The 11,565-nt window shown below is 41.4% G+C and overlaps 1 protein-coding gene across 1 annotated transcript; it reads left to right on the top strand.

The window, feature by feature from the left end:
* Positions 1 to 1,741: 1,741 nt before the first annotated feature.
* Positions 1,742 to 11,167, top strand: LOC125884784 (kelch-like protein 41b). The gene is made up of 6 exons (XM_049569971.1): positions 1,742 to 2,947; positions 4,922 to 5,079; positions 5,407 to 5,514; positions 8,402 to 8,587; positions 10,501 to 10,647; positions 10,738 to 11,167. Exons 1-6 carry the CDS (start codon positions 1,850 to 1,852, stop codon positions 10,847 to 10,849), a joined length of 1,809 nt encoding a protein of 602 aa, XP_049425928.1. The 5' UTR covers positions 1,742 to 1,849; the 3' UTR covers positions 10,850 to 11,167.
* Positions 11,168 to 11,565: the final 398 nt, after the last annotated feature.

Below are 11,565 nucleotides of genomic sequence, written 5' to 3'. Positions count from 1 at the left end.
TGTGGCTTTAGGGAAGTGTCAGAGCTTTCTTACGCAGAATCTGCTCTCCCCTTCTGCTTAAATTACATGTTAGACACTCCTCGACAAGTGGCGTAGTCTGATCTATCTTTAGTGCTGCCCACGGGAGAAATGTTACCTAACTCTACACACTCCTCACTCTTTATCAGACCACTGAAATAAGACGTAACAATATAAGATCCCATTGATCCAGACACATCAGTAATGGCCTTTTTTAACATTTTGTACTAAAACGTGTGGCTGTGCAGAAATTGACACCATTTATCTGCGAGAAGAAAGATAACAGTGAGTAAATATTTGCAGCGGTGAAATAATCTCAGTGATTGAGGTGAGTTTTAAAAGGTTTAACAGCAGAGCAACACACAGTCACAAAGACACACACACACACACACACACACACACACACACACAGAACTAAGCAGCTGGACAATTATACACCCCGCAGGGAAAAGGGAGAGCATGCTGATTGGTGGACAGAGCAGCTCGTATGTGTGACTATCACCTGTTTCTGCACACAGCTGCTGCAACCAAACGTTTCTGGTCCATTTTTAGCACAATGTTTTTGTGCTCTTCAATCTCACCTAAATAACGCCACGCTGTGATTAAATGGCATAAGATAATCAGATTTTGTTTTGACATTGATGGTTCCTTTGAGGAATTGTAGCAAAAGCTGGGGAAAAAATAATAAAGTGTTAAAAGACGGTATAAAAATAACAATAAATCATTCGACAAAACAAAACGTTAACTGCAATTTTTGTGGATTTTGTCAATAACTGACCAAAATTCAATGTCTTGACAGCCAACTTCAATTTGATGTACGATACTGACAACCAACGCTGATATTTTAGTCTTGAGGTATGGACACCAAAATCATCTGTTTGCAAATCGTCACAATGTCCACAAAATGTTAATGTTATTTAAAATATCCTCGACCTGATTTTCATCCTTACCACAATCCAATTCATGTCTTGAGTCCATGTCTTTCTTACGTCATGTGGTCTGGTACCAGCTGGGAAGTTAATCATCAACCATTAGCTATTTGATTCAAACATTTTTCAAGATATAAATATCCAGTTTGTTGTTTCATATGGAGAATTCGCTGCTTTTCTTTGGTTGAACATCTAATTTAAAGACGGGACATTGGCTCTGAGAGAATAATCAGCAAGTTATGAGTAACTGATAATAAATGTGATGTTAGCTGCAGCCCCAGTGGTAATAGTGACTATAAATATATTATCTGATTAGAATTATCAATAAATTTTACTTAGTTACTGTATGTGAAGGACAAATTAGAAAGCAATTGATTTATAGGTGAACATAAGCCTGAGTCAGTGCAATTGATTTGGCTGTAATAGAGTGAATGAATGAAAATGACAGAATGATCTACGTATATACACATATTTTTAAACGTGACTGCTGCTCCTCTAAATATCCTCCCAGTCATACGTGCAGCTTGCGGCGAGCTATTCGAGGGCCTTGACAGCATTGTGTCCACTGTTAGTCGGCCACATGACACTTGGGGAGCTGAATCATGGTGGCAGATCCCCAGCCTGAGCAGCCAGTTGCTTCTTTCCGTCTGTGACAGCAGCTGCTCGAGCCGAGGCCTTTGCTGCGCTGTGATTCGGCCCAGTCAGATTCCACTAGAGCTGAAGCAGGCAGGGGGGGGCAGAGGGAGCTATATTTAGGGTGGGACGGGATTAAATTGCAGGGTCTTCACACTGGGAACCTTTTCTCTGCTCTGCCTTTTCCAGCCAGGACCGCCTGCCAAAAGGACCTGTGGCCACCTTCTCCTTCCTCTCTCCACGGACCCCCTTGTTCCTCCTGACACACTATGGACCCCAACGCCATCAAGGAGGAGCTGCGCCTCTTTCAGAGCACCCTGCTTCAGGATGGGCTGAAGGAACTGCTGAATGAAAACAAATTTGTGGACTGCACCCTGAAGGTGGGTGACCGCAGCTTCCCCTGTCATCGGCTCATCATGGCCGCCTGCAGCCCTTACTTCAGGGAGATTTTCTTCACAGAGGATGGGAAGGAGGTGGAGAACACCAAGGAGGTGGTCCTGGAGGACGTCAACCCCGCCATCCTGGAAATGATCGTCCAGTACCTCTACTCAGCTGAGATTGAGCTAACCGATGACAATGTGCAGGATATAATCGCTGTGGCCAACAGATTCCAGATCCCTTCTGTCTTTACGGTCTGCGTCAACTACCTCCAGAAGAAACTGTCTCTGGGGAACTGCATGGCCATTTTCAGGATGGGTCTGGTGCTCAGCTGTCCCAGGCTTGCTGTAGCTGGACGCAACTTCATCGCTGACCGTTTTGAGCTACTTTACAAGGAAGAAGAGTTCCTCAAGCTCGCAGCGCACGAATTGTTCGCCATCATCGGTGGAGACTCGCTGAACGTGGAGAAGGAGGAGCTGGTATTTGAGGCGGTCATGGCGTGGGTCCGCCATGACAAGGAGCGTGTCAAGTTCCTAAAGGATGCTTTCAACTGCATCCGCTTCCGCCTGCTGCCAGAGAAGTACTTCAAAGAAAGAGTGGAGACGGATGACATAATCAAGGCCGACCCAGAGCTCCAGAAGACGATCCAGGTCATCAGGGATGCCTTCAAGGGGAAACTTCCAGAACAGCCCAAGAAGAAGGAGGGGGAGGAGGGTGCTGATGGGGAGGAGGAAAGCATGTTTCCCGGCTTCCTGAATGACAACCGCAGGCATGGCATGTATGCACGGGAATTCATTGTCATGATCAATGATACGGCAGCGGTGGCGTATGACGTCAGCGAGAATGAGTGCTTCCTGGCGGCCATGTCGGAGCAGGTGCCACGTAACCACGTCAGCCTGGTGTCACAGAAGAACCAGCTCTACATCATTGGAGGACTGTTTGTGGATGAGGAAAACAAAGAACTACCTCTGCAATGCTACTTCTACCAGGTGACCAAGTTTTATTTCATCTGATACATTTATCACTCCCTTAATTAAAAAAATGAATGATTGATTGTTTCACATTTTGGGGAATATTCTTGTTCACCTTCATTGCGGAGTTAGACAAGAAGATAGACACTACTGTCAAATCTTTACGTTAAATATGAAGCCAGCAAACCACAAAGACTCTCTTTTGGCGTATTGAACCACTATATTTGCGTTTTTTCGGTGCTGTGTCTGTTGGAAGTCTGCTGCTTACAGTCTGGCACCTGGTGGCTACCTGTTTAGAAAGGCACAACCTCACCTGAGCGCAGTGAGGGTATAGGCCCCATAAACATCCTGAAAGCAGAGAATAGAGTACTCTGGGGATGACGTTTTTCTGTAGGCCGATGTGGAAGTTTGCACCGCCCTAGTTCCATCGTCAGAAAGCCTATGGGGTTTTTCCATTGGAGTTTGGAATATTGCAGAAAATAACCTATGTGGCAAACGTTTATGATACTTACACGTTTTGTTCAGCAAAATAATCTTCACAGATGAGTACCATTTTTAGGACTTTTGAAATCTAACTGCAATCGCCAGAAGCAAAATGCTGACGTTAGGGTATAAACCACTACTACATCACGTTAGCATGACTTGATATTACCACCATGACGAGGCAGTAAAGCCATATTTGGCGTGATGATGTTCTGTAGTCTCATTTAGCCACACATAAAAGTTTCAAAATTCAGGAGCGGGGTTTTTACTGACAAATTTTTTGTCAGAGAACAAAACAAAGTCTCTTAAGCTTGCGTTGACTACAGAACTTATTTCAGGTACCTAACCAAAAACCCATCAATAACGCATTGACTTCAAGACAAGCGAACTGGAAGTCCTAAAATGCTAACTCATTTCTGGGTTTTTGGACTTAAAAGAGAGAAATAATGTGACGAACAAGACAAATATTTTTTTGATCCCATTTGAAATGTGCCATGAATTACAAATCTTTATCAAATCAAGAAAGCTGCAATTTACCTTAGGTTTGTCAGAGTACCATTTAGTTTTGTGTGAAACTTCTCAGTGAGCTACATCTCTCATCTAGCATAACATACGTCACCAACACCAGCTACGTAGCTAGCTACGGAAGTTAGCTTTCACGCACAAATTACCGTCATCTTACCTGATGTGGTTTATCGAGCAACTCCTGGTCTTTTTATCAGCCAGGAACCAAAAGAACGAGCAAGACCCATAGCACGTGTAAGTACATCTCAGTGTGAAATTTTCACAGTCTTGAACTTGAAATTTTGAATAAATTTTACAACAAATTGCAACTCTATTGACTTGCAAAATTATCTTTTAAAATTGACAAACATCATGTGTTAAATGGTAAAAAAAAAAAAAAAAAAAAAAAGGTCTCTCACCGTTTCCCAACGACTGTACATAGTTTTTCCAGAGTAAGTTCCTATGGTTGTCCACTGGAGGGGGAGAGATCTCACCTCTCTATTGGACAGACATGACGATGGTGTCAATCTTCTCATCTAACTCCCAACATGTCCAACTATTTCTAATTAGATTGTGTTTGTAGTACCTTAAACGTGAGAGTATTAGTGAACATAATGCAGTTAACATCAACTCACAAACTCTTTCTCAGGAACTATTTTAGTTCATCGACACCCTCTTTTGTATTTCAATGTCTGAATTAAACCCAAACCAGAAATAAAGTAGAGAAACAAAAATTTCAATGTGTAACCACAAGAATGACGGGAATACAGTTTTTCCTAAATAAATTCTGCGATCAGCTAATGGATTATGTTTCACATGTTGTCTATGAGTTCTTAGCAACCCAGACGCTGAAGGAAGTGATGCAGGCCTTTAATACCTATATTTTACAGCATAATCAATATGTGGATACTGTGCAGTACAGTAATTCACTCTCCCAGTCATGAGGAGATGTAGACACGAGCTAATGGGGACTAAGAGGGTGTTTTAATGTAATTTCCCTCACAGTTGGATCCACTCACATCAGACTGGGCCGCCATGCCGCCCATGCCCTCTCCAAGATGCCTCTTCAACATCGGAGAGAGCAACAACCTGCTGTTTGCCGTGGCCGGAAAAGACCTCCAAACCAACGAGTCGCTTGATTCTGTGATGTGCTACGATGTTGAGTCAGTGCAATTATTTCCCTTCCTCATATTTTATTTATTTCTCTGTGTGTCTCACCCTGTGTCTCACCTTCTGTACAGTTTCAAGTGATAATTAATCAACAAAACTGCTCCCATTCCAGAAAGGGATAAAAATAATATCTTGTTTTGAGATGATCTCACACTTTTAATTGGCTCTGGTTGTTTCGTCAATAATTACGGAACTGTTTTTTCTTGTTTTTATAGTTTAGATATCTAACTTGATTTATTTAACCTACTCAACAAATCCAGAGGAACAAAATACATTTAAGGACATCGTTTAAAACGATTAATTAAATATGAATTCCTCAGGAAGATGAAGTGGAGCGAGACCAAAAAGCTTCCTTTGAAGATCCACGGCCACTCTGTCGTCTCCCACAAAGGGCTGGTCTACTGCATTGGAGGAAAGACAGATGACAAGTGAGTAAATGGGGGTGTGTGTGTGTGTGTGTGTGTGAGTGAGAGAGAGAGAGACCTTATGCTACGAACTGCAGCTGTTTGTGCTCTGGTCTATCATTCTGCCAGACTGCAGGGCTGCACACCACTTCATAGACACAATTACACTGCTACAGTCCAGGGCTGCCTGATATGTAACAATAATAGAAGATACTGACTCTATGCATCTCTTTGAATGATACAGTGATAGTCAAGGGTCTGTTATCTGTCTCTGCAGCAGTGATACCTGTACATAACAGCAAACATGTCCTCAAATCCCAGGACTTAACACCATGAGATAATCAATCATTTGAGTGTTTTCAGCTGCTAATACTCAAGAGGAAACAGGTGTGCTGCTCCTGCGCTGATTTCAGCTGGAGCTCTGTGTTAAAAAAAAAAAAAAAAAAAAATTAAACCTGTGTGACAAAGAGATGATCCACAAGGCTGAAAATCTTGACTATGAACCCTCATACAAAGGTGAGGGGAAAAAAAAGGAATATAACATTAATGACAGAAAAGAAATAGATAGATAGATAGATAGATAGATAGATAGATAGAGTACGTACCCATAAGAAGACACTCATATGCACATACATTTAGAAATACGTACATTAGTAACACCACACGACATAAAAAAACCCACATCATCAGAACCTAAGTTGAAGGCTTACATTTCGATTTACATCTCAGTCCATTTAAATCTTCACTTTCTCCCAAAATGTACATAATTTGGAGCCGTTCCAAAACACAAACACCACCACACTTTCTCCAACAAAGTGCACCATAGTTCTTATTATAAATTCATATTATGGAGCTCTAAACTAGCTAGCTGCTAACCAAATCATCTCCAGTGCATAGATGTGTGTGCCAACTACGGTATCTTACTATACAATGACGAAAACTGTGGGTGTGTCTGTCTGTGTCTCTGTTCCACGTTTTTCTCCTCACTGACTTGGTCAATCCATGTGAAATTTGGCACAGTGGTAGAGGGTCATGGGAGAATGCGAATGATGAAGCAATATTACATCAATTGGCCAAAGGGGGGCGCTATAGCAACCAATTGAAATTGCAAACTTTGAATGGGCATATCTCATGCCCCGTATGTCGTAGAGACATGAAACTTGCACAGAGATGCCTCTCCTCACGAGGAACAAATTTGCCTCAAGAACCCATAACTTCCTGTTATATAGATTTTCCGCCATTTTGAATTTTTTGAAAAACACTGAAAATCGATCTCTTCCTAGGAAGTTTGACTGATCTGCATGAAACTGGGTGAACATAATCTAGGGACCAATATCTAAAGTTCCCTCTTGGCAAAAGTTGGAAAACTTCCTAAAACTGAGCTTCTATAAGGCAATGAATATTGCGGAGGGCGTGGCTCATCACATAAAGGTGTATAACATCTCAAGGGTTTCACCCATCACCACGCAACTTTGTAGGCATATGACCACACATAATCTGAGGGGACCCCTCCATTATTGACCCCATCAAACAAAATGGGGGCACTACAGAGCTAGTTTCTTATCTAGCCCTAACTGCCATATCGATTTTTACTAAACTTGGTAGATATGTAGAACAGGACGCCTCAAGGTGACTGGAGAAATTTAACTCTAATTGGCAGCTGGGTGGCGCTATAACAACAGAAAAATGCTTAAAAATGGCTAAAATGCGACCGATCGCTGTGGCTCCCCCTGTGGACCAATGTTGTTGGGGTTTTTTCTAATTTTTGGTATGACTGAGTCATGGTATGGTATGCTGTACATAATCACGGAAACTGTCAATGTGTCATTCTGTCAGTCAGTCATTCTGTCTGTCCCACGTTTTTCTTCTCACTGACGTGGTCAATCTATGTTTCCCATGTGAACTACAGTTTTAGCCCACTAACTATCCCACTATTGGCAATGGTACTACTGTACTTTCAATAAAGCAATCGTACTATGAAATTCAATACATTGCTCTTCTTAATGGGTTCAGCTGACTATTTCATCTGCAATTTCCTGTGACCTGTATCCCAAACACACACCATATGAAACTGTACGTGGGCAACTGTGCACTCAATGGGTATGGACTAGTTTACCTCTAATTCCTATTATGTGTCAATATCAAAAGTACCAGATGAATTCTATTGTACATATTTTTAACAAACTATATCCAGTGATGTCCTGTGCCATAACGTACTGAGTATGTTCGAACACAAAACTAAACGGTGTGAAAATAGGAGAAAAACTTTAAACTGCTGATTAATAGTGACAACAACATTCACTCTCATTTCTGTGTTTCTTATTTCCAATTTCATTTTTTCATTTTCCTGTTGTGCTTCCTGTTTCATTTATTCTATGTTATATATTGAAGTGAGTTTCCATCACTTTTTTCTGAGCTGTTTATTCAGCTGTTTGGCCGTGTGTATCCTCTCTCTGTCTCAGGTGTAGCTGTGTTCCTGTTGATTGTTGATTGGCTGCGGTGTCCTTTAAAAAGAGAGCTCACTGATGAAGGCTTCATGCTGAAGCACATTGTCAGTCCATTAGTTACATTAGCAAAACTGATGAAGACAGGAGGTGACATTTTCATCATCATTTACTGGAATGTCGCCTTTCAGCCTAAATGTCTTTTGGGGGAAACAAACACTTTGCTAATCACATTTCCGAAGCAATTTATTCCAAATGATCCGTATTTCCTTTATCCTTTGCTTTGTTTGCTGTATCTTTTAATGTTTCATGTTGTAAAGAAGGTGGTTTTGAAACAATTACACTGAACACACTGAAGGAGCACAAAATTCTGCCATGCATTCATTAGTTTGAACACCATCTGGCCGTCATGTGACATCTTTTGACTCTAAAATCCCATGATTGTGTTTGTGCCTCCGTCTCCACAGCAAAGCCCTCAACAAGATGTTTGTATACAACCACAAGCAGTCAGAGTGGAGGGAGCTGGCAGCCATGAAGACACCCAGAGCCATGTTTGGATCCGTTGTCCACAACGGCAAGATTGTGGTGGCTGGCGGAGTCAATGAGGAGGGCCTCATTAATACGTGTGAAGCCTTTGACTTCACAACAAACAAGTATGATTTTGTTTGAACCTTTTAGTTGAGGAATTGTGATAAATCATCCAAATGTTACACAAACAACCACATTTAGACATCATTATTTTTAGAACTACCTAAAAAAAGCCCCAAAGTGTTCAGTAGAACATAATAAAAACCACAATATGAAATAAACGTGAATTAATGACATACAATTAATAAAAACCCCAAATTAAACTAATAAATTGTGGGACTGACCTGCTGCAAAGCTTCAGTCGTTTAATCGACATCTAAATCAGTATGCCAATGCGCAGTCTTTTTAAAAAAATAACACTCCAACATTATTTATTATGCATCAACATTATTGTTAGTTATTTTCAGACAAGGACATTCAAACTGAGCGATAGTTTTGTGACTGTGACATGCTTTCATCTAATGTCTCCAGCAGTCCAGCGCCACTGTAACTTGAAAAAGTTAAGCATCTCAAATACTTTCAAAATTTGTGATTTGTGACCCCCAAGATGTTGAGTACCTGATATGCCTAAAGAAACTGGAATATCACAAATTACAACTTCATCTTTCATTCCCAGACCCAAAGTTTGATTAATTACGGCTGCTCCCACTGAAGCTTCGAAGCCCAAACCCTGGTATTTAAGAATTGATTAACACACATCTCATCCTGATCAGGATTTTGATTTCCCATTGGCATTTTTCCTGTGGATTCTTATTGAATATAACATTTCATAAGGCCACCAGGCCATTTAGCAGCCTGTTAGCCAACAGCTAGCTTGTTCCTGTTGATTAAAGCAAGCACAGAGACGACTGTCTTGACTCTTGACAGAGTTTCAAAGAGTTTCTCTGAAAAACCAGTTTAGGATAAAAATGCTGCTGCGGTAACTCTGAGTTAACTAGCTATCTGCTGTTAGCACTGGCTTGCTTGATGCTAGGCAATAATCTGCCAAGCTACCTAGCAGGCTAAGCAGGGAGCTTGTTTTTTTTTTTGGCCTTTATATGATAGGGAAGTGGTAGCGTGAAAAGGGGGATGACATGCAGCAAAGGACTGCAGGTTGGAATCAAATCCGGGCCGCTGCAACAAAGACGTAGCCTTTGTACATGGGGCGCCTACTCTACCAAGGGAGCTACTTGGTACCTCGGTGTGAAGCTTTGTTAAGCTAAATAAATTAAAGGTTAGTCGTAGTGTACTGTTTATTCAGCCTTTTCTCATTCCCACAGTGTAAAGTGGCAGCTTTGTCACTGGCCGTCACATAGTTAACTTCATGTGACATATGTCATATGAAATTCGTCACATACATCACAGTTGTTAACTCACGTAAGTTATGTAACAAACTCCATAATCTAACCTAAGTTGTTTTGTTGCCTAAAACTTAAGTAGTTTTGGAGATGAAACCAATGTTTCCTGTAAACATGGAAGTTTATTCTGAAAAGACACTAACTGATGTAACTAGCTGAAATTGACACGCAGTCTCCGAACATCAAAAACTGATGCTAAAGGGGTACCTAGTGTCATTGTTTGAAGTGTAGGACCACCAAGCTGCTGTATTTACTGAGTTGGGAGTGAGAACGTGTTGGTTTATCTATTTATTTAATTTATTTGGTTCAATAAGTAGTTTCCGAATGGCTTTGACACCGTTGTTAGCTAACAGGGGCTAACAGGCTAATTTCGGTAGCAGGTGTCAAGATTTCCAGAGTGAAATAAAAATGAAAATACATACATATATATTCATATACCTGTATAAATGGTATGTTTCTTACTTCACAATGTCTTACTTAGATATTTCATGTTGCTTTTTTTTGGTCTCTGTACACCACATCTCAGTTATCTCAGCCGCTTAAACATAATGAAACTGGACAAATGTACCAAGGTACAAAGGACGTCTTAAATGAGAGCTCCATCTTACACTTGACCTTCTCCTAATGTTGTTTCTCCTCAGGTGGGAGCCATTTACAGACTTCCCCCAGGAGAGGAGCTCTGTCAACCTGTTGAGCAATGGCGGCTCCCTGTACGCTGTGGGCGGCTTTGCCATGATTCAGATGGAGAACAAGGAGGTGGCTCCCACAGAGGTCACCGACGTCTGGCAGTAAGTCTTCTTAAGTTATGTGACCAACATGTTATGGTTGGTTACCACTGTGTTTGCTCAGAAAGCTGACTCTCCTCTTGGTCTCGTTAGGTATGAGGATGATAAGAAGCAGTGGAGCGGGATGCTGAGGGAGATGCGGTACGCTGCCGGCTCCTCCTGTGTGTCCATGCGCCTCAATGCTGCCAGGATGCCCAAACTGTAGACAGAAACACTTTATTTCTTTCTTAACCCCCCCAACAGCACCTCCTGACACCCCCCTCCTCCCCCAGCAAGCTGCCTCCGAGGCGTCTCATCCTCTGCACTCAGATTTCTGTGTGTCGAGTTGATCTTTGACATTAATTTTTCTCTGAACTCAGATGATTTTTATCTGTACTATAAACACTCGGCTCCGCTGCCTCTTCAAAGACTGCACCATCCCCACAGTATTAAAAAAAAAGAAGCCACAATTTAGATTGATCTTTAAAGCTCTGTTTACACCATTTCTAGCATTTCTTTTGTAAAATAAACATTTGTAAACTTCTGCTTCTTTTACTGTTTCTGACTTTGTGTGATCTACAGAAAAGTGACATTACAGAGACTGTATCAACACATCGAGGGCAGCCAAGGGAGAGAAGATGTATATTTGTAGCTTCTTTGTACTTTCAGGTAAACAAGGAAGTGGAAGTGGGTTAATAGCAGGTGAAGTATTGACATTTAAACTCAGCACAACAATCTTCAAACACGTGTCATACATTTATGAGTGTCAGCGTGACCGTGGGTTACTGCACTGTGAGTTAGAGAAGGGGAAACAACAAATGTGACTGGAAAAGTTAAGGAATGTCCATGTCGTTTACTCTCACGTTGTATGGAATACGTACACACTGAATCATGGCGGTGTTTAACATGTTTTTACCTTTATGCCAACAGGATAATGACACA

This window comes from Epinephelus fuscoguttatus, linkage group LG24 (genome assembly GCF_011397635.1).
Source record: "Epinephelus fuscoguttatus linkage group LG24, E.fuscoguttatus.final_Chr_v1".
In the NCBI taxonomy this organism is placed as follows: Eukaryota; Metazoa; Chordata; class Actinopteri; order Perciformes; family Serranidae; genus Epinephelus; species Epinephelus fuscoguttatus.
Note: the sequence above shows the minus strand (reverse complement) of the source record. Positions and strands in the feature narration are given on the sequence as shown.